The following is a 26,086-nucleotide window of genomic DNA, read 5'->3' as shown; positions in this document are numbered from 1 at the left end:
GCTCTCCGAGGTGTAAGCACTCTTTTTAAACTGAAGAATAATTAGCAAATCTAATCTGCTGCAGATGTTTTGTTTTTAAACTGCAAATTACAGAGTGATTCCATAATTTTTTCCTCAGATTTGAGTGATTCCATATTTTTTTCCTCTACTTGATCTAAAAAAAGCAATTGTGACTGACCACAACTATTATATTTGTTTCTTTTTTTTATTGTTTCTTAATGCCAGAAGGTTGACATTTTGAAAAATGATAGTTTTGTGGCATGTCTGTGATTTATTTTTTTTCTACAAAATTAAACAATTGACAGAACATCTTCCAAGAGTGGTGATTCCATAATTTTTGCCAGGGGTTGTGTATATATATATATATATATATATATATATATATATATATACAGTATATATAATAAAATAACTGATGTCCATTAAGGACTCACACTTGATCTCAATGAAAATATCACTATGCTAATATTTTGTAAAATATAATATTATTTACATTACTATACTGAAAACAGTAGTCCTCAAATTGGGGAGTGGGGTTCTGACAGGATTGCACTGGTTAAAAAATTCAGAATGCTGCCTAATATAATAAACTGGCAAGAAAGGACAAAAAATCTAGCTAAGTGTCTGTGGGTCTTGCTGCCAAACAAACATGCCACCAACCAATTTACTATTTACTTAAAGACAGAGGACACTATCAGACGGTATTGTTGGTGCCACACCTCACCAGGGTCCTGTGTTTGATCCTATCATGTTCTCCCTATCTAGTCTGGGTGCTCAAAATATGGAAACATAATCTTTTCCACTGTGAAATGGAATTTAAAAGCCAGAGAGGACATGGCAGCCAGAACAAGTGGTTGGAGGGTCAGGGATATTGGAATCATGGTTGAGGTGTTTCAGCACAGTATATGTGCACACAAACCTCCCCACCTGTTTGGCCGAATGACCCCAAATACTCAATAGACGGGACAGGATTAGCTCTAACAATAGCATAGCCGCTCTACCCCCCAGTATTCATGAATATACAGAGGTGGGGATTTTTAGACATTTACTAAGAGATTTATACACAGTTAGGGGGTGGAAGTAAGATTCACGCAGTGCTTCAGGCAGCGGGAGTTTTCCCCTGCAGTGCTGATCAGGTGCATTATCTAATTGCACCATCATTGCTTCTTCCTCTGGTTCTCCAATGACTAAAATTGTATAAAGTGCAATAGTTAAGAGTGATAGTGAGAAATTATGAGAGATGTGGGAGATTACAACAAATAAGTCAACAAATGTTCTGTTTAGTTGAAACTCATAGATAGATGGATGGACGGATACTTTATTTATTTATTGATATAAGAGTTAAGGGCACTTATTGAATTGATTAATAAACATTTACATAAATTAATAATTTAGAAATTTAGAGATTTTAAATTCTAAAGGATGAATTCTGTTGGGCACCGGGTTTGAATCTCATTGGTGCTATTGGCTGGCTGGGCATCTATGTAGAGATGATTGGCTCAGGGGTGTGGTGGGTTGTGAGGGATGTGGGGGAAGGGTTATTCACAGCCCAGCCCTGTTCTGGGTATTCCTGTCCTGTGCCCAGTGGAACCGCACCTGCAGTGACCCTGACCGGGATTAAGTGGTTGATGAGATGGATGAAGGGATGGGATGGATGGGATGGATGGGATGGATGGATGAAGGGATGGGATGGAGGGATGGATGGATGGATGGGAGGGATCCTAAGTAAAGATTAGAAGATTTTTTTTTCTGTTATGCTGATCGGGTGAATAATGAATAGGTCAAAAATGCTGCAGTATTCTTTTAAAGAACAGTGCAATGGATGATCCAAAGGCTATTTAAGTTCATTTTGAGAGGCCACTAACAGTTCTGTGTGCCCAAGGCTTATTTTCATCGCATTCATTTACATTTGCATCAAATCACAGCCTACACATCTGACCCCACAGAAGATGGTAGCACTCAATGGAAAAGGTCCACTCCGGAAATGTCAATGGTTCCAGAAAATCTGTGGCTGGCAATTGTTTATTCATTTTTATATCAACAACATAGAGTAGATCTGGTCAAAAATGATCCCAGCTCATGTTCAAATGCATAAGTAAAAGCACAAATTTGGAATAAGAGGCAGCAGAGTTGGTGTTAGAGTAACAATCATACATTATGGATATAACACTAGTTTGTATTGATGAGAGACTGGAAACTTCCATGAGCTACACAATATAACAAACAGCTCAGCATGGTATGCAAGTTTTGGCCCTGACCTGATTTTTGGCTCTTACCATCCAAGTCTGGGTGTCTGAGAGAATGTACCCTATATGGCTAAAAGTGTGTGGACACTTGACCATAAGCTGTAGTTTGTAAAGTCTTAGCAAGAAACTGGCAATGCATAATTGAAATGGGGCAAAATGTCTAAAAATATTTTATTTAACCAGATGTTCCTGGTATAAGCAAGATAAAGCCTAGTATCTTTAAGTAACAGAATTGAAAGAGACAAATTATCTGCTTAGTGGTAGATCATCTCTGGAATATTTTTTTCTTATATTGGGACACTTTATTGGGTAAAATCTGAATGATTTGATTCTCTCTCTCAATAGGTATGCTATGATATCAGTGTTGTTCTTGTAAACGGACTGGGCATAATGTAATCACATTTCATGAACTAGATTGAACACAGCTGCACTTTCTCCCTCTCCGAGACTCTTTCCCCACCCTTCCTAACTTCTGTAAACACACAAGAAGCACCTCTGTAAACCTTAGATCTGGAACTGCAGCCAGGGCAAAGTCCTTCGTCCGCAACACACTCGCAGCAAAGGGAAACATTTACTCTGTGCTGTCCCTGTGGCTGTGAGACAGTGCAGAATCCAGGAATACTTTCCAAGCACTTTGACTAAATAACAAGTGGAGCATGGCCAGGGAATTGTCACAGAGTTTACCAGAGAAGATGAGACCACCGCTCGAACAGAATTTTGGCTGGAACAGGGGGTACTGACTCTGATGAAAGATACTTTTGCACATCTGAGCCACCAAAACTAGTTATTGTTGCTTCTGTTGTCAGTGGTGAAGCAATCGATCATTCTATAAAGTATTAGAGCGATTGCAAATAGAAAACCCAGCCCAAATAAGTTGGGACAGCTGGTAAAATGTTAATAAATTGTAACATGTAAATAAAAGAAGTAAAATGTAATGTTTTACCTTAATGGCTTTATTGATTTTTTTTTTAATAAGTAAGACTGATAAGGATTTGTATAATGTTTTTGAAATGTCTTTGAACTTTTTAAAGGTGAATAGGTAAAAGGTAATGATATCCAGAATGCATGCAAACTCAGACTAGGAGGGTAGTTCAACATTTAACATAAATAAGCCAAAGCATACAGACAAAACAACACTGGATTTGGGGCAAGTCTCAAAAGCTCAGACTTAAACTCTTTTAAACCTCTGTAGAAAGACCTGGTGATGGCAGTTCACCAAAGCTCATCATTTAATATAACAGAGCTTTAGAGGATTTGTCATGAAGAATTGGATGAACTGCCCAAATCCAGGTGTTTAAAGCTTGCTAAGATGTATTTAAGAGTACTTACAATAGTCATTTCTGTATGTAATATAAGATCTGAATAATTTGAATTTTTTTTATCCTAATTTACATTTTGAAAACTAAAGGAACATGTTTTCACTTCATTATGAGTAATTAAGTGTAGATTAATAGATAAGTATGGCAATTACATCCATTCGAAATCGAATCACAAAGGGTGATTACAACACCACCTTTTATACATTGTAGGCAAAACTGCAGTGAACAGACACAAAAATAGAGGATGCGTCATTCTGAAACATCTTGGGTAGTACGCTACAATATGTGTATACTCCCACTTATATCTCGTGTGTGTGTTTTTTTTTACTATACATTAGTCAGAGAAGACTATGCCTGAGCATATGTGTGTGTTTGTTTGTGTGTGTGTGTGTGTGTGTGTGTGTGTGTGTGTGTGTGTGTGTGTGTGTGTGTGGGAACTGTACTCACTCCTGCACTGCTCTTGCTATAGACAGCGCGGTGGATCCTGTTTCATTAACGCTATCCAAGGTTACATTTGGCAGGTCATCATCATCGCTGTCACTTCTGATTTGCCGTGGTGACAAGCCATTCAAGTCTGATTGTGCTGCCATAGTAGAAACAAAAAATAAGGGGAAAGGGGTTGATGATTAGATAAATAAGTAGGTACAAACACAAACAGTTACAGTAGAGGATTTCAAATTGAAATGGAATTGATTCATTTTATCAGCTCCACTTACCATATAGAAGCACTTTATAGTTCTACAATTAGTGACAGTAAGATTAATGACCATCTGTTTCTCTACATACTTTTTTAGCCTTCTTTCACCCTGTTCTTCAATGGTCAGGACCACCACAGGATCACCACAGAGCAGATATTATTTACGTGGTGGATGATTCTCAGCACTACAGTGACAATGACATGGTGGTGGTGTGTTAGTGTGTGTTGTGCTGGTATAAGTGGATCAGTATGAGTTTTTAAATACTGTGTCCACTCACTGTCCACTCTATTAGACATTCCTACCTAGTTGGTTCACCTTGTAGATGTAAGGTCAGAGACGATCGCTCATCTGTTGCTGTTAAGTTGCTCATCTTCTAGACCTTCATCAGTGGTCACAGGACGCTGCCCACGGGGCGCTGTTGGCTGGATATTTTTGGTTGGTGGACTATTCTCAGTCCAGCAGTGACAGTGAAGTGTTTAAAAACTCCATCAGCATTGCTGTGTCTTATCCGCTCATGCAGCACAAAACACTATAACACACCACCACCATGTCGGTGTCACTGCAGTGCTGAGAGTAATCCACCACCCAAATTATATTTACTCTGTGGTGGTCCTGTGAGAGTCCTGACCATTGAAGAACAGCATGAAAGGCAACTAACAAAGCATGCAGAAAAACAGATGGACTACAGTCAGTAAATGTAGAACTACAAAGTGCTCCTATATGGTAAGTGGAGCTGATAAAATGGACAGTGTGTGTAGAAACAAGGAGGTGGTTTTAATGTTATGGCTGATCGGTGTATATATACATGTACAAGTTGTTAGGAAATAGGATAAAGCAGTATATACAATCAGTCCAATAAGGGAAGTGTGCAAGGTGCAGTGCTTCATTTAAATATAGACAGACATATGTATAGTGTGCAAATGAGAGTTGTGTATAGAGGTAGTAATAGAGGAGGATCCCGAAAGTGGAGGCTCCCGGTTTCCATCAATTTAATCAATTTAAAGAAAGGCAATGAAGCAAACTAGAATCAAATTTAACACTTAATGATTTATTACAACATACCTAATATGTATGTGAAGATGCAAAAAAGTCTAAATAAAAAAAACCTTATACACATTGTCCACATTAAATTTCATGTTTTGTATTGTGAGTGTGTTTTTTTCATGTTCCCCAGTACATACTTCAATTTTTATCTTTTTGAAAGCCAATGTACAGGTTGTCATACAGAACCTCCATGATTACTGATTGTTTTCACAGTGAATGTGTGGCATCTTCTCTGATTACTCATGTCAACAGCACACACACACACACAGAAGTCAGCTAGGCTGCGTTTATCCTTTGTTCCCTGTAGCTGTGGGTTGTTGAGCTGTTCTGAGGTCATTGCTGGTGCTGTCTCTTTATCAGTCTCTGGGCAGAGCGTCGCCTCTGCACACTGTCAGTACACCCCATTAACACACTCTCCTCCACCCATGTTGAGCTCAGCCTGGCCAAAACGCGACTCAAGTAAAACAATCTACTAATATGTAATGTAATGTCAGTCCATTAGTGCACTCTGTGAACTTTTCCTCTGTCAGTGACTTTTTTTTTTTTTTTTTATCCATCATTGCCCATCAGGGTCTTTTTCATTAACAGTGCAGGAGACTTCAGTGAAAATTGTAGCCCTTTTTCACCAACAATAAGCCAGCGCTGGTGCCTAATACCAAACTTTCTCACACTTTTAAACTATTGAAGAGCTTATTCTCAGCTGTAAAAATTATAAAATGCTTTTGGTCTGGACCTTATGCTTTCAGGTCTTTTTAGAAAGCGCTTGCTTTGTAAATTTTTTCTACTTTTATGTTCCTAAAGCCACAGAAAAACATTTCTTGGAATTGGAAGTGGAAGTGACCCTTTTTAAACACAAAAGGTGCTTCACTGTGGACATGTTTGTTTATCATTTTCATGTTTACCACCGCTTTATCCTGGTCATCATTGCAGTGGGTCGGGATTACCCAGAAACACTTGGCTCAATGCAGTAGCACACCTCTGAGAGGACGCCAATCCATCACGAGGACTCACCCTTTGATTTCGGAAAAAACAGACTCACCGTGACCCTACCCTGACCAGTAAAAAGCAGTGGTAAAACATAGTATTTATCACTCGATGTCATCCCGTATAATAAAATAAGGACAGAACACAAGGACCAAAGTTTAAAAAAAAAAGTAAAAATACAAAATATGAGGTACCCAGATGGCGCAGCAGATTATTCCGCCATTGCACCAGTGCTGGGATTCTGAACTCTCTGAGTTTGGTCAGCTCGGTGCCCCCTAGCAGGCACAATTGCCAGTGCCTGCAGCAGACAAAATTGACCACTATTCTGCTGGGTGGAAAAAAACTGTAAGAACCTTGGTTAGTAGCTTGTGGACCATGTGTAATGACCCTGGTAGTGACTCTCCGTGTGCAAGACTGGCCTCACACACAAATTCACCAAAGTATGGGCGAATAAAAAGGGGTTGTGGACTGCCCACATGTCCTTGGGCATGATCAGGGTACCCAGCAGTGAAAGACTAATGAACTATGGTAAAATAAGGAGGAAAAATAAATAAAAAAGTAAAATATACGAAATGTAAAAAACTATTTGTGAGACTAAGGCTTGATAGCAAAGTCTCAATCCTGGAGGGTTGGCAAGCCTAGTTCTAAAAGACATTTATTAGTCCAATGAACTAGTATGGGCTCGAGCCAGCACGAGCACGGCACTATACAGAGAAAAAAGATATACGAGAGAACGGTAGCTGGAGTGGCAAGGAAAAACTTCTGACAACAACTCTAATGAAACAGTCACTGAATCTAGCAAGACAAAGTTCTACACACACATACACAGCTCACACTAAAGCATAAGTGATCTGCAGAAGCTTCCCGATTTACCTACACTGCCGGTCCGACCGTTTCACAAAAAATGTCCATATAAAGGCAGGGACAAAAGGCGAGTTCACATGAGGCAGTGAAGCAAACCCTAGGATTTTATTCTACTGTTGTTGCCAACCCAAGCCTGTTTCCATGGCAACCTCAGCAGAGCCCAAGCCGTAGACAAGGGGCAAAAAACTCACCTAAAAGCGATAGCCGGTGTGTGTGTGTGCATGCATGTGCACTTTCACGTGTGGCCATTGTGCTTTTGGCTGTCAGCACCCCAAACATGGACATGCAACAGAGCAGCTATCTCTGTACCATATCATGTTGTACCACTCAGCTGGCTCCACCCAAGGCTGACCCTATTTCCTCTGCTTCAGCAAAGCTCCCTAGGTGGAGTCCACGGTGCTTATACTGCCACCCACCTTCAATACCCGCCCCACTCGATTATGCAAACTTTGTTTTTCCTCTCTTTCCTTTCCCTCCTGCCGTGAGAGACACCCAATGTTTGAAAGCTCTCTTCTTTTTAGCCCCGCTCAGCTATTTGGATCCAGCACCAGTTCCAGATAAACAACTGGTTGGTAACAAACAGCTCTCGTGCCGGACTCGAACACAGCTTAATAGTAATGCCAAGTGCTTTTTGGGTTTGGTCCAGAGCCTGAAAAATGGCAGCCCATAGAAAAACCAGTAAGATGTTGTAGAAAAGCTCAGCCGATGTATGTTTTTGATTAGACCAGGAGGCAAGGGGCCAAATTCGCTCACCAGAAAACACATTAGTGCCTGGAGACACCCGCACCAGGCAGAGTGTGCAGCTGATGGTCTTGTTTTTTTTTTCTTTTTGAATCTTGAATGTTATTTTTTTCCCTTTGATATCAAATGGGCACAAAAACTCAAGTCACAGAGCTGACAATGCCAGACAAAAAAGTACACTCTCTTCACACATCAGGATCTGTACCAGAAACACTTACTGTATTTCTACATTAGTGTGGAAGAAAAGCATAGCGATATTGATGTATAGTCTGGGGTTTAATACCTTTAACTCCATGTAGAACTACTTAGACCATATGAATCATAATATTCTTTGTACATTAGTCTGTCATAGTCTTTTTTTTTCTTTTCCGTTTTCTATTAACATTTCATTTCAGTAGGCCAAATGCTTATTTACCATTTCCCTTGTTCCTGCTGTACCATCCATTTAATCTACCATCCATTTAATCATCTAGTCATCCACTGATCCACCCTAATTGGTGTTTTGTTACCTACTTTCCATGTTTAAGCAATAAAAATTGCTGGCAGCCCAGATTTACACACGTTTTAGTCCGCTTATGTTTAACATAACATATTTAAAGACAATGTTGGATATGTCATTAATTTCTTTATGCTCTTTGTCTATGTTTTTATTTTCTAATTGGGTGGATGCCCTGGTCACTCCATATTTATTTAGCACAGCAAATACATGATGATACAAGTCATGATTAAAGCAATAGGCAACAGGCAACTGTTACTTATTTATTCATTCATCCATCCATCCATCCATCCACTCTCCCATCTACTTATCCCTCCAGTAATGCTCAAGCATCTATTTGAATACCATCCATCCACCCATTCACCCAGCCACCAATTTATCCGTCCACCCATCCAGCCACCAATCCATCCATCCATCTAGCCATCCATCCATCCATCCACCCACCCATCCATCCACCCACCCATCATCCATCCATCTACTTATCCAACTATCCATCCACCCACTCTCCCATCTACTTAACACTCCAGTCATCTCCATATCCCTCAAGCATCTATTTAAATACCATCCATCCACCCATCCATTCATCCATCCATCCTTTCACCCATCCATCCATCATCCCTCCATCCATCCATCCATCTATCCACCCATCATCCATCCATCCACCCACTCTCCCATCTACTTTACACTCCAGTCATCAGTTCAATCATCTATTGATTTGAATACCATCCATTCATCCATCCACCAACCCATCCATCCACCAACCCACCCATCCATCCATCATCCATCCACCCACCCATCATCCATTCATCATCCATTTATCCATCCACCTCTCTATCCATTCATCCATTCAAATTGAAATACTTTATTAATACATTTGCTGTCCTCAAAGCAAATGTACAAAATTCTGCATTCCAACTAATTAACTGCCAAAAATAAATGTTTACATTATTTGTATTATTATACACATTTGTTGATTAGTTAGTGTTATTACTATATTCAGTTATTTTAATGTATATTTAATGTATATATTAATAAAATATTCATTATTTTAAAATATTCAATATTATGTAACTACTTTAACCTCTTTCTATCCATGGTCTGTAAACACTTGGCCTGATGTAGTAATGCACCCTGGACAGAGAGCTATTCCAAATACATTCTCTAAAAAAACATAATTACTAACTAGCTGTGGACTCAGCTCTTTGAATCTTTCATTTTCGTAGTGCAGCGCTCTCTCTCACCTTTTCCCTGGCTTCTGGCTTCATCTAGCAGAGGGACCATGATGGTAGAGTTGAGATGACTGGAGGGGGAGCGCACTGCTGTAGTGTACATTAGTGGCACCACCACTGGGATCCGGTGCACCCGGGTAGGCAGTTTGCTGGGACTGGAAGGCGGCACTGGGTGAACAATGTGCAAATATGGCTGACATCGGACCCCTGGGGGAGAACCCACCAAGGGCCCAGGAGTTAACACCGAGGGCATTCCTGAAGAGATTGTAGCAATGACCGAAGGCGAGGATGATGAAGACGAGGGGGATGGAGAGAAGGCTGAAGTGACGGGTGAAGAAGTTGAGGGTGGACGAGATGGTCGAGTTTTGTTGATTGAGAGGTCCACAGGCTCTGTCTGAGTGTGGAATTGTTCAGAATAGAGAAGGTCCTCCCGTGGTTCTGACTTTACTTTGCTGAGGAGAAGGGGCATTGCATCCATATCAGGGTAACTGTGCACTTTGGGGGACTGTGGAAAATAAAAAAGCAACAGAACTGATATTAGGAGCAGGTATTTCTGTGAGAAAAGGTTATTGAAAGTTAGCAAGGTTTTTTTTTTAGTAATACTAAAATATCACTGCAAAATATACCCTTAAAGTCAAAGGTTTACATACATATGAGTCACTTGCGGCTTTTCAGGATTCATGTAAATGTTTATTTATTATGTAACAGCCAAAATCAATTTTTGCAGGTGTAGAAAGGAGGTAATGATGCGCCCTGACACAACCACCACAAAGTTCATTACTTCCCTATGACTACACAACCTGAAAAGCATACTATTGCTAATTACACAGTTACATTATTTATTACTCTTTTATTACTAATGTTCATATATAGCTACAATAAATGTGAAAAGGCATCTGCCTATTTGCCCTTGATATCACTCAAATTATGCAATTACTGACGATCAAATTCACCTTATTTTTATTTGTAAATGGAGGCATGTTCGACTGCTGCCATCCTTAAACTGGCAAGGGTATTGTTTTATTTATTAGGATTTTAACATCATGTTTGACAATTTTGTATATATATTAATGACAGAAACGGTAGTTACTCGTTACACAAGATTCATTAGTTCACGTTTAATGTCGCACACAGTCATGGACAATTTTGCATCTCCAATTCACCTCACTTGCACATCTTTGGATTGTGGGAGGAAATCGGAGCTCCTGGAGGAAACCCACGCAGACACGGCGAGAACATTCAAACTCCACACAGAAAGGACCCGGCCCGCTGCACCTGTGGATTGAACCCAGGACCTTTTTGCTCTAAAGGCGACCTTCTTGCTACCCACCGAGCCAGCGTGCCACCCGCAAGTGTATTGTGCAGCCGGCAGAGGTTGCTTAGGTGCACAGGGAAATCAGTACATCCAAATTGCCAAAACAGAAGAAAATTAAAAAGTGCTTCTGATTAATCTGACTCATAAATTTATGGTATAATGTTTTATTAAGCAGGCTAGCAATTGTTAATGCTAAGATTTTATTGAAAACAAATTTTGAACTGAGCTATATTATAGATTAAATGTTTTTTTACAAGATTTTACAACAATTATTTTTTAGTCTTCCATTTTTTACAATTATTTTAAAAAATCCATTATTATTATTTTAAAAATCCAACAATTGAAAAGATAAACTTTCAACTGAGATATATCATATATTTAATGATCTATATCAACTATTTAATATACTTAACATTTAAACATCATTCTTATTTAGTATTCTTTATTTCTATTTTTAATATCAAGTAAAAACAAAAGCATATTTGTATTATTCTGGCCAAATCTACAGGCTAGATTGTATGTTTGCACTCCAGGGCTCAGAAGTGAAAAAATCAAGACAACAATCTGCATAATTTTTTTCAAGTGAGCTCAGCCAGTAGAAAAATAAGAATAAGTAAGATAAATAGTTATTTACTTAGAGATCAATGTGGGCTTAATGCTTCGTCTAGCCTTTAACCCTGTGCCCAGTGATTCTGTGTTCCTGATAAGGATATAACATTCACTGTGAATAAATAATTATGCAGGCAGTGTAATTTTAACCAAAAATGATACAATAATAAATGTACAACACTTAGACCTTTAGATTTCCTTAAATATTTGTACTATCTTATATATTGATGCATGCCTAATTATTAACCTTGTGATCTAAGGCACAAAAAAAGCGAACTTTAACCTAGATAAGCTTACACAGTGACACTAATATGGTGCTCATGACATCATAGGGAGGGGTGAGCAGAATTTGCAGTAGCTGTTTGTATTTAATTTACCTCACTTTCCCTGCTGCTCATCCCTTTTGGCTCCACTCATATCTCCCCTAAAATCTGCTCTCGGCTGCTGCAAAAACATCATATGGGCCCAATTTCCTGACCTTCTTTGGCACTGTCATGTGCCTCAGAGGAGCTATGTACCGCTGGCTGAGCCAGGGTGTCCAAACCCCCAATCCCCACCCCCCCAACCCTTTTTCTACCACATGCACACAATCACAGTTTGAAACCAAACCAAACTTGCAGCCTGACTCTGTCCTGATGATCTTAATGTGAAGATTTTCTCAAGACAGGATTCGTGACACCACACACGAGAGGAAGCACCCAGCCTTGTTTACAAATCACACTGTCCCACCCATCAAATTACAAAAGAACTGCAGTATGAACAACACAGTGAACAGTGAAGAGATACTTAAGACCACAGTTGTTGTTTTGGACTGTATGATGAAGCATTATTTACATATGCCAGCGTCACATGCCAGTTTAGCACCATTTAACATGTCTAACCTGGTACACTCAATGTTTTAATGACCAGCCCACATGCACATAAAATATTACACATCTAAATATATGATTCTACTGCTTTTTATGTTTCTTTAATGCATTTGTTTTTGCTCACACATGAACCAGTTTCTATAAAACCTTGCACAATCACAAGGGTAAATACCCAGCAAACCTTTTTAATTAACTCAGCATTTTGACTTAATTTTGACTTAATGCTTTTACTCATAATACCTAACCACTTAATTACTGGTTTTTGAGTAAATCTTTGAGTAAACATGCATGTGTATAAAAAGCACTATTTCACTTTACTGCTAAACCAGCATTTATACCATGCAACTACACACTCTTGACACCCTCTTTAGTATGTTCAAATGATACAGAAATGATGTTTTTTTTCAGTGTTTTAAACTTAATTATTTGCTAAAAAGCTTTCTAACTCATTTAGTTGTGCAGTACGAATGATAATAACCCTGACTGACTATTTTGACCTCATTATCTGGCTGATCTGTGAAGCAATAGCACATAACAATGAAAATAGAACATGACGTGTGTCACTTTGTTTTAAACCCCGGAGTTAGTCAGTTAGGGGTTAAAGGACAGAACCCATGACCTCAAGGTCAGCATTATGATTTTCAGTTAAATGGACAGAGAGAAAAGCTTGCAGTATTTCGGGAACAAAGACCAACCCTTTACTCTAATGAATGAGGCAATATTACAAACAATGACTCACTAGTAGACATCAACTACAATTTGTCACAATTTTCATCATGTAGTCAGTGTGCTTTTATTTTTATGTTATATAAACTGCCTTTCTACAAATAACAAGAAACTTTCTATTTAAATAGAAGTATATTAGTGACTTATTAATGTGTAATTTACAATGCTACAAACCCTATTTCTAGAAAACTTGGGACATTTTGTGAAATCCCATTAAACCAAGAATCTGTGATTTGTCCTGTAATTTCTCTAGATCCTTTTTAACCTGACATCATTACAAAGAAATAATTTTTCATGTTTTGCCTAACCAACTTAAAAGTATTTTTTATTTTATTATGCCTGCAACACACTCAAATGAATTAAGACAGGAGCTAAATTAAAGTGATTTGTTTATAGAACATGTATATTAAGTTACACCACACTCCGCTATAAGCAGGTGATTTGGGTATCATGATTGGGTATAAAAGAAGGATCCACCAAAGGATCAGTCTTTGCAAGCAATAAAGGGTCATGACTCACCACTTTTTGTGAGAAAATAGTTAATCAATTCAAAAAGAACATTTGTGAACACAAATAATTAGATAAATTAGGTGCAAATAATTTAGTTCCTTCACCATCCACTGCATATAATATTCTGAAAAGATTTTGAGAAACAGATGAGACACTGTCATGCTCATTTTACAGCCACATGGACTTTGGGAAATTTAATTATCACTTAACACAGTGCGAGAAAGTCATACATAAATTCTATGAAGACACACCATCAAGTTATCTGGGCCCAAGCTCATCTCAGATGGTCCAACAGATGGTAAAAATATGTGCTGTGCTGAAATGAGTATATAATTCAGGACAAAGTAATGTTGAGTTCTTCGGTCAAAGACAAAAGACCTGCATATGTTTAAAGGTACCATTGATGAGGCATATATTGGAATTTTAAAGACCATTTCTTTGTGGCCATAAGTTATACAAGTGAATGCACTGACAGCTTGTGCTCACAGGGCTACTGTGGTTCAAACTGCAGATAATTTTAATGAGGTAAATAAACTGGACTGGACATAGGAGCTATGGAAGTAGTGTGGCCAGTCAGACAAATTGTAAGCGCATTGGAAGAAGGTTGACTGGTTGAAGTGTACAGAAGTTAAACGATCTGCTGGTAATGTCCTGGTAATAGATACCACAAGACGCCTTCAAATGTCTGTGAGTATTAGTTGAGTAGTCCTAATGTTTTGGCTCATCAGATACATGAAAATAATTATATACTTTGGAAAAGTTTTTTTTATTCTAATATGATTTTGTTCCTATGCACCAAGCAGAAGCCATAACAAGGCAAAACAGGGGACCAAATCCACATTGTAGAAGCTCGTGTCCACATACTTTTGGCAATATACTATTTTACTGACCTTGCTCCTTTAGATCCTTTGCAGTTTTTACTAGGTTTATATGATCACCAATCAAAACATGCATTAGACAGATTTAATAATGCACAACAGTAGAAAAGATTTGTCTCCTGTGCATTTAACAAACATAATAGCAGCATGATTAAAGAACCGATTGTGATAAGATGCTTCCACCGGAAGAGCTATGAAACCAGCATGAGAGCATTTTTAAAAGTATGTGGGTAAATAAGGTGGTTAAACTGATTATGTAGGCAACCTGCTTTCAAACAGAAACTGAAATAACCTACTTTCAGATTCAACCAGAACTAACAAGGCTCTAAATGAAAGGGTCTGTGGGGAAGCCAAAACAACACACATGTCACAATTCCTTGTTTGAATGTCATCTCAGCAAAAAGCAGCACATTTCTAAACCTCAGTCGGCCCACTCGTTCACGTTCATTCCTCCTCGCTCTTATATGCTCGCCCTGTATCTAATTGCATTTCGCCTTTTTAAGTGTAGTGACTGATGTGTGGCTTGTTTTTGACTGTTGGCCTGAAGGCTTTTACTAACCACTTCAAGTCTGATCTAAGCACGACCGACCCAGATTAAATATGCATCGCAAGCACCCTTCTCACTTTAACTGCTCAGTAAGGAACTGCTAACTGCTAATCTGTCCAGAGGACAAAGAATATCAGCTGATAGGCACATGTTAATAATGCCAAAACAAAACAGCATTTAACAAAGCAATTTGTCTGTTTCTATCTATCTATCTATCTATCTATCTATCTATCTATCTATCTATCTATCTATCTATCTATCTATCTATCTATCTATCTATCTATCTATCTATCTATATGTGTATGTATATATATCTTAACACCACTTTATGTGTATGTATATATATCTTAACACCACTTTATCCTATTCAGAGTTGAGGTGGGACCAATTCAGAGAAAGGTAGGAAACACCCTGGACAGGTCAATAACAAGGCAAACGTATTCAAACTCATCCCTTGAGCAATTTTGTATTTCCAATCTGCATGTCTTTTGACTTGGGAGGAAACCGGAGCTTCTGGAGGAAACCACAGCTCAGAACAGGATTGATCCCGACTGCTTCACCTGGGAATCTAACCCAGGACTTTCTTGTTGTGAGGTAACAGTGCTACCCACCGAGCCACCATGCATCCCTGACCAAAAGCACTTGATATAAACTTTGCTTTCAACTTTGTTGACATAATTTGGGGAAGGCCCTTTTTTGTCCTGACTGTGCTCTTTGGACAAAGCAAGGTCCAAAAAGACATGATTTGATGAGTTTGGTGTGAAGGAATTTTTGAGGCATCTTGTATGGAAAACAATGGGGTTTTGATATTTTGATGAGACACTGTCCCACTGTTCCACCCATCAGTCACTAGCTCTAGCTAAATATAGATTTTAAATACTTGTATTATATTACTGATCATCCAAGGTCCCACACCCAAGATGAAACAAAATACAAACATGAACAAAGAGAGACAGATGAAAGTAAGACAGCAGTGTCTCTTTTGCCAAGTCAACCGGCCTTATTCCTACTCCAGCTGTGCTTTTCTACCTAACCTAAAGCTGCAACATCGCCACCCACACCCTGCACACATCACCATTAACCTGCTTGCTGTAGGCCTGGGAATAATTACATATACCATCAAGGGTATAAGGTATATATATGATAGAAGTTGATATGAAGTAAGCTAGGGGGTGTACATAAGAAAAAAAACTCTATTTACTTACCCCTCTCTCAGATTCCAAAGGCTCTGCTTTGACTCTGACTGCAGGCATTCCGTCAAGCATTAACATTCTGTTATTGATGGCGTCTGTGAGAAAAGACAATAACAAAGAGAGGTTAACAGCAAGTTTGAGCATTTACCATGTGACTTCTTGCAGTTTAGTGAACAGCCTCTCTTTCAGCAGTAACATGGACTACAATAAGGAGAGACCACTGATGGCATGAAGGCACGTAGTTAGTAAACACTTCAGCTTTATAGCCTGGAGTTAAAAAACACATCTGTGCTGGCATTTCAATTACAGCCTTGTTAAAATGGAAGACACAGATGGTCCCGTGCTATAGAAGCTAGTTCAGAAGTCTGTTTTGGCATTTTTGTTCTTTCGGCTGCTCCCGTATTTTCAGCGGTCGCCACAGTGGATCATTCTGGTTCGCATACCTGATTTGGCACAGTTTACACTGGATGCCCTTGCTGATGCAACTCTTATTATTTTTTCTGAGCTTTCTAACACTGAATGCAAACCCGACCCCCCCACCACCACCACCACACACACACACCCTGAGACATAGCAAATCATGTATGTATAGACGCTGACCGTCCTATAGCACCACTGAGATCTCAACCCCACATCTCAGCAGTAGCAGGCTACTGTATTTTACCACTGCACCACCCATTTTTGGCTGGCTTTTTAACCTATCTGTGTGTGCTTTTGTTCAAAACCTAGATGTCTAAAGCAATTTAATTTAGTCATGGCCAAGTCTGCTTGTCAGCTACCCGATTCTGTTTAACCTGCTCATTATGCTCATTATACTTCTTATCTGCTAAACTGCAGAGGTCTGCAACAATAGGCCAAAACCTAGTTCTACATTATAAAAACTAAACCTATAATACAGAAGTGCAAGTCATACTTTAATGTATCACAGGTTGCTAAAGACCCATGAGCTTCAGACTGAGAACCTCTGCGATGTGCTAGGCAGCTGTACACACTTAGAGGAGAGCACCAATTGCCTTATACAGTATACATTAGCTTATACACTCACTACAGGCTAATGATGGTCTGACTATTTGCCTGGCTAGTTGACCTCCCCTTAATGCCATTCCATTCTAATTAACTGTGATGTACAGTATATGTAGCTTTAATTTGTACCAGCAATCTGTATGTTCTCTATATTGTGCTCTCTACAACACAAAAAGATCTACCTCACTTATAGGTAACCTGCTGTTTTACACACACACACACACACACACACACACACACAGACAGACACAAACACACAATAAATACTTACAATCCTACAAGAGGGTGGTTAAACCTGTGCCATTCTCTTCCTAAATAGCCACACGAGAAAGGACTTTCATATTGAGGCTTTATGAAAACTGCCCACACACATTTTTTCACACATTGTGTTCCTCTCTCGCTTGTACCTCAATATAACACTTAAAAGACAGAAAAGTAAAAAACACTAGCTGGGGACGAGCAGCCAGACAGGTTTAATGAACTGGTAGAATCTGATTACAAGCTAATATACTTGGCACATTGGAAAGAATGGTTTAGCAGTCCCGCTGAGACAGTCTCATCCTCCGCGTCTACTCAATTTGCCGTGTTGAACGGCAATGAGGCGAGCATCTACATCTGGAGAAAACTGCCAGTGCACAGTCATATTAGAGAGACATAGTGTTGAGGACAGTTTTGCTTCCCATAACAGTGTATGCGGAAATCAACCACGAGTTGTAAACCAATGTTTTATATTGTTGATGTAAGAAACATTAGCAAAATGCAAAATTAGCTAAAATGTTTGCAGTAGTATGCAGCTCTCATTAAAAACAAATAAGAATCAACTAAAAAACAATCTGCTTGGGGGTTCTGTCAAAGTTCTCTTTGAATCAAGCATACCAGCATACTGAAGCCTGGCTTCTATTTTATTTCTATACGTCTTTTTAAAGCCTGTAAATGTGAATGGATGGTTGGATAACCTTTAGATGGCTGGATGGCTGGATGGCTGGATGGCTGGCTGGCTGGCTGGCTGGCTGGATGGATGGATGGATGGATGGATAGATGGATGGATAGATAGATTTATTCTCGCAAAACAGTGTGTACTAATTTCTAGCTCCTCTTCTGTTTAATGGTCTTCTTAAAACTTCTTACTGTTCTAATAATCCATAAACACTTCTAACAAATTATAAATGATTTCAGGTGGATTTTACCTTTTAAAGATAAAAAGTATATTTGGGGTGAGAATTGGGAGTGGAGGTTGGTTGTATCATTTAGACCATCACAGAGACAGCCAAGGACAACGAAGTGAGCGTGCCACGGCGGGAGGTATCCTGAGGTAACCCACACTCTTATTATTTTAGCAGCAGCACACAAAGAATGCAAGCAAAGCAGATATGTTCTAAACATCTCCATTACACTTCAGTTCTGGCATAGGCCACTCGGAACACACTCCAACATGCCAACTCAACAATCAGACTGGGCTTTTTCTGCTTGTGAAGCACCATCAGCTAGTAAATTGACCCTGCATAACAGACCAGATGGCCTGAGTGTAAGATTGGTAGCTGCCACATTGTCAGCATGCCAAATTACTTAGAACCAAATCTACCACTGTGGTAAGCACACCTTATAATGTTCAGTAATATGAGGAGTCCTGCCAAAAAGACTGTTGCGTTGCCAGGTTTGCCCAAGCTACTAAATGACGTATGTGGTAACAACTTGCTACATAAGGTGAATGAGCCAACTGGCCACATGCTGTATGGCAGCATAACCCAAACCTGCACTGATTTTTTTAAAACAGTGTGTTAGGCACTCAGGTGGTGCAGTGGTAAAACACACTAGCACACCTGACAGGCTGGGTGCCTACATGAACAACGATTGGCTGTTGTTCTAGGGGAGGTGCCGGACGGGACCTCATAACTGATGCAACTACGACCTCTCCTGGCTGATTGATGGCGCCTGCACAGAGACGGGGGATAATGCGTTGATCAGGGTGTGGCTCTCCATACACAATGCTGCATATGAACTCGCCTTGTGCAGGTAAAAACATAGTCGTCTACTGCACATGTGTCGGAAGGGGCGTGTGTTAGTCTTGGCTCTCCTCAACCAGGGTGGAGATCAAGAGGAAGAGTAATGCAATCGGCTAATTGGATACGACTAGATTGGAAGGAAAACTGGGAAAAATGCATGTATACTATTTATGCTGTAACAAACTCTATTCTATTTATTCTCTCATACATTCACCTTCAGTAAGCATGTCATCCTGGTCATCTCATGACTCTATCTCAGGAATTCAGGGACTCTCTGCATAAGACAGAAATGTAGTCTGAATGCTGTGCTACTCCATCATACTTATTCACCCATAAGGCCACATAAAGAAGACAAACCGAGATGTTCTGAAGCTGGATGAAAACCTGGATTTGGCTGAAGAATTATGTGCTATAACAGTACCTGCTGCTCCACTGCTTATCAATGAATCATCATATATTCATAAACTAAACACCAGATTCAAATTCACTTCCATCATGGAGACACAAAATAAAATGTAAAAAAATAACGTTGATTCAAACACTTGAGGCTTATTCACGAGTGAAAAAAATTACAAGTGCACATGAGGACATACACACTTGTATACTGTCAGTCAGAGTGATTTTTACAGCCAAAAGCCTGACCTAACTGATTCATGTCACTGGTACACTCTCAGTCTTTTAGACAAAAATACAAAGAATAATAAGATTTTATTAGTGTAAGGCTCACCAAATGCTTTACTAATTTCCTCAATCTAACATAATTACTCCCGGAAATTAAATCACACTGTGCAAGGTTTCCACATTCACAAATGGTTACATTAATCAACACGCTTTCTCCTTAGGTAACTCCACAATAGAAACATAGCCTAGGGGAACACGTATGCTGTGTTGGTTAATGTGATTTAAAATGCAAATTTAAGTGTTTGACCAAAACAAATCCCACCAAATCTACCACGTCATGTAGTAACTGAGCATCACAATACACCGATCAGCCATAACATTAAAACCACCTCCTAGTTTCTACACTCACTGTCCATTTTATCAGCTTCACTTACCATATATGAGCACTTTATAGTTCTATAATTACTGACTGTAGTCCATTTGTTTCTCTGCATGCTTTGTTAGCCCCCTTTAATGCTGTTCTTCAATGGTCAGGACTCTCCCAGAACCACTACAGAGTAGGTATTATTTGGGTGGTGGATCATTCTCAGCACTGCAGTGACACTGACATGGTGGTGGTGGTGTTAGTGTGTGTTGAGCTGATAGAAGTGGATACGACACAGCAATGCTGATGGAGTTTTTAAACACCTAACTGTCACTGCTGGACTGAGAATAGTCAACCAACCAAAAATATCCAGTCAACAGCGCCCTGTGGGCAGCGTCCTGTGACCACTGATGAAGGTCTAGAAGATGAGCAATAGATGAGTGATTGTCTCTGACTTTACATCTACAAGGTGGACCAACTAGGTAGGAGTGTCTAATAAAGTGGACAGTGAGTGGACACTGTATTTAAAAACTCCAGCAGCGCTGCTGTCTCTTATCCACTCCTACCAGCACAACACACACTAACACACCACCACCATGTCAGTGTCACTGCAGTGCTGAGAATCATCCACCATCTAAATAATACCTGCTCTGTGGTGGTCCTGTGAGGGTCCTGACCCCTGAAGAACAGGGTGAAAGCAGGTTAAAAAAGTATGTAGATAAACAGATGGTCTACAGTCAGTAACTTCAAAGTGCTCCTATATGGTAAGTGGAGCTGATAAAATGGACAGTGAGTGTAGAAACAAGGAGGTGGTTTTAATGTTATGGCTGATCAGTGTATATTACTGTGTAAAGGCTGCAAGTGTGACGAGTCTATTGCCTTCGACCCATTGTAGTTCCAAATAGACTACACATCCCAGGGGTTACAGAGCTCATTAGTGTTAAATCGCTGCAGTTGACTGCAGGGCTATTTAATGCAGCTCAGATTCAATGCGGCGCTAAGTCTTTAGGTAGGTAGATGACAGCGGTAAGGTAGATGACCAATGATGCGTATCTTATTTATATTTATAAGAGAGCTCTCCATTCCCAGTCTTTGCTTCAAGCTGTTTTTGTAAGCGGAACAGTTGCTTCAATTCTGCATTTTAAAGAATCACATTATTCAACAAATGATTCAGTGACCTGACTCATTTTGCTGATTCATTTGCCTTTACATTTTAGTTAGGGTAATGAAGAAGCATTGGATTTTAGTTGTGTATTATTGTGCTGGTGGACTGAGTAGCTGGCATACTGGTCATGGTCGCAGTTCCAGCAAGCATTCTAGTTCTTTTGTTTTGAATAGTGGACTCAATTCAGCAATTGTTTCGGTTCCTTTTTCTTTCTGGCTTTAAGCCATTAAGTTTTGTGTTTTCTGAGCCGCTGGTTATCTTACCCTGTAGAGCGCTCTTCTTGGAGCTCTACAGTACTTTTTTATTTCCTTTTTTGTCAAACATGCTTGTCAGCTCCTACTATCTCATTCTTTTACATTAAGAGAGAAGGTGCAAAGCTGAAATATTACCTGTAAAGATATTCAGAAAATTTTCTTGGCTTTGAGTGTGTACTTGTTACATACAAGACTGTACTCCCCTGATAATCTGGCTATGTTGTATTGTGTTTTGTGTTCAGGATGCCTTTAGGTAGGGCTGGATGAATATAATGTTACCATGGCAACCAAAGCTGTAGCTCCAATTATATCGAATTAACACGCCAGGTCTCACCAATGACCACAAACCTTTTTTATCTGACAGACACTGTTATGTGTAAAAAACAAACTGTGCATTCATTTTACGTGTCAGTACATGCTATAATGGCAATGTAGAGTAGATAAAACAGCTATATGTGGAAACTTCTAGCTTTTCTAACCACACAACGGTCTCATGAGACCCCCAGTAGGAAATCAATAAGGAGAGCCAGTGCCGAGTTGTTTTTTATGAGCAGCTTAGATTTAATATGTTATTAACATAACTGAGTATGGTTAAGTGACATTAAAAGGTCAGCTTTTGTTTGTCTAACTGATTTTCAATTGATTAATACTTGGCTGGTACGGTGGGGCAGTGGGTAGCGCTGTCACCTCAAAGCAAGAGGGGTGCTCCAGTTTCTTCCCACAAGTTCAAAGACATGCAGTTAGGCTAATTGGAGCTAATAAAAATGGTCCCATAGTGAGTGTGTGTGTGTATAAGTATGTGTGTGAGCCTGCCCAGTGATGGACTGGCGATCCATCCAGGGTGTTTTCTGCCTTTTGCCTAGTGAATCAGACCCATCGTGGTCAAGATTTTGACAAAACAGTCAGTAAATGAATGAATAATTAACAATTTGTTACTGAAAAACATTAATTGAGACAATTAAATAGCTTTAGCACATAAATGTAATAGTTATTACTATTACAACTATATTTATATGCTGCCTTTATACACTGATCAGCCATAACATTAAAACCACCTCCTTGCTTCTACACTCACTGTCTATTTTATCAGCTCCACTTACCACATATATGCACTTTGTAATTACTGATTGTAGTCCATCTATTTCTCTGCATATGTATTTCTACAATATATATTGTAAAGCACCATTTTAGAGAATAGACAACAATCCTGAATGCTTTAGCGGCGGAGTGAAAGATGAACAGTCCTCCGGAAGGGAAGGGAAGTGAGGGAAGAATGAATGACTGTTACTCCCAAAACCATTCACCGCTTCAGCCTTATAAAAAGCCTGGGTGCTAATAGAGGCTAATGCTGCCTACATTGAGAAAAAAATCACAGCCAGCTTGGCAAATGACGAGCGGATCAATACAAAGCGACAGCCCTGGACGCACAAGTCTGACCTTCCCAGAACTATCGCTGACCCCGCCACACAATGATTTAAAGAGCACAAAGGAGTCAGCCCTCGAGAGCCAGGCACTTGCGGGCTATTTTTTGTTTTGTATTATTGTCAGACTTAATGCTGTGCTTCCTCTTGAGCTCCAGCATGGCACGTCAATGAGAGACACAAGAAAACGTAGAGAGTGGGAAAAGTAAACCACACGTTTATAATAGTGGTTCATTCGGAATTAGTAAACCACAACATGCCGTGTCTGCTAAGTTGAGATGGAGTGGGGGTGGTGTTATAGTACTAGTGTGTGTATTAGCAGAGCTGCATACAGCCAAGAACATTATGTAAGTAACAGTACTGATACAAAAATCACACAACTAACTCACAAGTAACATTAAAATGGCATTTATATGATTTATTGTATCTATTATCCACTAATGCAGAACACCAACAGTGTAGTGTTAATTTAGCAACTAAAATACTGTACTATTAATTAAAAGGTAAGTAGTTCAAGCCCCACCATTGCCCCTGAACAAGGCTCTTCACAGCTTGTGTTTTATACCGTCATATTTGTAAGCATTTCAGTGTTTCTTAAACCATGTCAATACTTTGTGCCTCTTCTACTGTTTCCAACTGTATTTTTTTAATATACAGTGGTACCTTGAAACTCAACGTCAATTGCTTCTGGGAGTGGTGTTGTGTTTAAAAGACGTTGAGTTTCAAGGTATTTTTTCCCATAAGGATTTATGGGAAACCTGTTAATGCATTCCATGGTCCTGTGGAATTGCATATATTTAAGGCTAATGTAAAATAATGTGGTTGTTTTTGACACTTATACACTGAAAATGTGCCGGTACACAAAGCATAACATGACTTATTGTACTAAAACAACAAACAAGGAATTTTATTATTGGGGAGAATGTATGAGCAGAAATAATGAGAAGTTTAGTGTTACTATGTCATTCTTTTAATACATTAAGTCACGTTAAGCTTTTTTTTTTAAATGATAAGCATTTTAGACTATCTCAGAAAAGCTGATTCTTACAATTTCTCAGCACCCAAGTTTAAAAGTAAAACAGGAGAAAAATCCAGATAAACACGGATACATGTGGAGCTTTCAGAGTGAATTTGTTATTTCACACAAATGCAGATTTGTCTCATAGTTGCACTTTGATGACACTTTACTGCACCGCTACGGCCTGAGCAAAGCGGCGGTCGCACACACGTTGAGTTCAAGGTAAATGTTGAACAACTTTCAATGACGAAGGGCGTCGATTTTCAAAGATTTGGAGTTTAGGGGACATCGAGTTACAACTGAACTCAATAATTATGGGGGTGTCCACATACCTTTGGCCATGTAGTTCATGATGAAGTTCAAAGCTTTTATATTTTTTTAAACACTAATCACTTTTAAATCACAAGGAAGAAAAATTATGGATAAGCAGACTGATACATGGCTCACATTTTTTGGCAGTTTGTTTTTTTTCAGCAGGATGTTATTAGAGATTTACCAGACAGTCACCCTTTTGATTCTGTCCAAGCTTTTTGTCCCTCTTTTTGTCACCCTGAACAACTGTGGACATCTGGGACACAAAGGCTGGTACTGTTGCCACAGGCCAAATGGGCAAAATGTATTAGTGATTTTATAGAAGGAAGAAAATTGAACCTACCCATAAGTACACAGATAAGAAACACACTTCAAATGTGATATTCAGGACAAACAATTTGCTCCTAGTTTACCATTGTAAGAATGCTTGCATTTTTAAAGCTAAATTCAGATGTATTAGTATTTATTCTCTCACAAGGGCTTAGCGGCTCTTGTCTTTGTCTTGTCTGTGGATTTATTGCTTTGCCCCTCATGAAGCTTCCTGAGGATTTTCAAACAGTGAGCTTGTAAAGCCTTAAAGCTAAAAATCATCAGCTCAGGTAATGGTTCACGTGGGAAAGGAGAAGGGGTTTCAGCTGGCCAGCTTTGTTTTAAGTCTGAGAAAAAAAATATTGGTCAAAAACCACTTCCCCTTTGCGGAGCCCCTCTAGACACCCCATGTATGATGAGTCAGCCTGACAGAAAGTTTAGCAGAGAACCAAAAGAGCTGTGGGTCCCTATGGTTTGCCGTCTGTGCCTCTCACAGGAAGTCGTCATGCTTCTCGAGAGAGAGAAAGGAGTAGTTCTATATATCTAGTTCTATACTGTACATGGCAATCAGTGCATATGTTGCACTATTGCTTTAACATTTTCTGCCTGAAAATCTATTTAGCTGTCAGATAAGAGACACAGCTGCTTCAGCAGTTAAAGGAAAAAGTAAAAAAAAATGTCACACATGTATTACATAAATCTTTTAGGTAAGATAAAGATATCTGGGGAGGAAGAACATGATATAATGCTATACAGTGCATCTAATACATACACTGATCAGGCATAACATTAAAATCACCTCCTTGTTTCTACACTTACTTGATATTTGATCAGCTCCACTTACCATATAGAAGTACAGTACTTTGTAGTTCTACAATAACTTACTGTAGTCCATCTGTTTCTCTATATACTTTTTCAGCCTGCTTTCACTCTGTTCTTCAATGGTCAGGACCACCACAGAGCAGGTATTAATTACCCAAATAATACCTACTCTGTAGTGGTCCTGGGAGAGTCCTGACTATTGAAGAACAGCACGAAAGGGGGCTAACAAAGCATGTAGAAAAACAAATGGACTACAGTCAGAAATTGTAGAACTACAAAGTGCTTCTATATGGTAAGTGGAGCTGATCAAATGGACAGTAAGTGTAAAAACAAGGAGGTGGTTTTAATGCTATGGCTGATCAGTATATATCTGTTTTTATGGTTTGGGTAACGGGGCAGCTGTTATATTTTAATTCACACTAAAATAACTTTGGTTAAAAATCTAAATTCCATATATGTTTAATTTTTATTTATTTTAAAAAAGCTTTCAGTGCAGCTACCACCAT

The 26,086-nt window shown here is 39.2% G+C and overlaps 1 protein-coding gene across 1 annotated transcript in view; it reads right to left on the bottom strand.

Moving 5' to 3' along the window:
- klf12b (Kruppel like factor 12b) overlaps nt 1–26,086 on the bottom strand; it is a 57,431-nt gene that overhangs the window by 14,827 nt on the left and 16,518 nt on the right. Inside the window, exons 2-4 of the mRNA XM_063005794.1 lie at nt 16,281–16,363; nt 9,634–10,126; nt 4,013–4,148 (exon numbers count right to left, since the gene is read on the bottom strand). Coding sequence (XP_062861864.1) covers nt 4,013–4,148; nt 9,634–10,126; nt 16,281–16,346 — 695 coding nt within the window. The 5' untranslated portion in view covers nt 16,347–16,363. The remainder of the gene's footprint in view (nt 1–4,012; nt 4,149–9,633; nt 10,127–16,280; nt 16,364–26,086) is intronic.

Source organism: Trichomycterus rosablanca, chromosome 12 (assembly GCF_030014385.1).
Source record: "Trichomycterus rosablanca isolate fTriRos1 chromosome 12, fTriRos1.hap1, whole genome shotgun sequence".
NCBI lineage: Eukaryota > Metazoa > Chordata > Actinopteri > Siluriformes > Trichomycteridae > Trichomycterus > Trichomycterus rosablanca.
The sequence above is the reverse complement of the archived record's forward strand: the minus strand, read 5'-3'. Positions and strand labels throughout refer to the sequence as shown.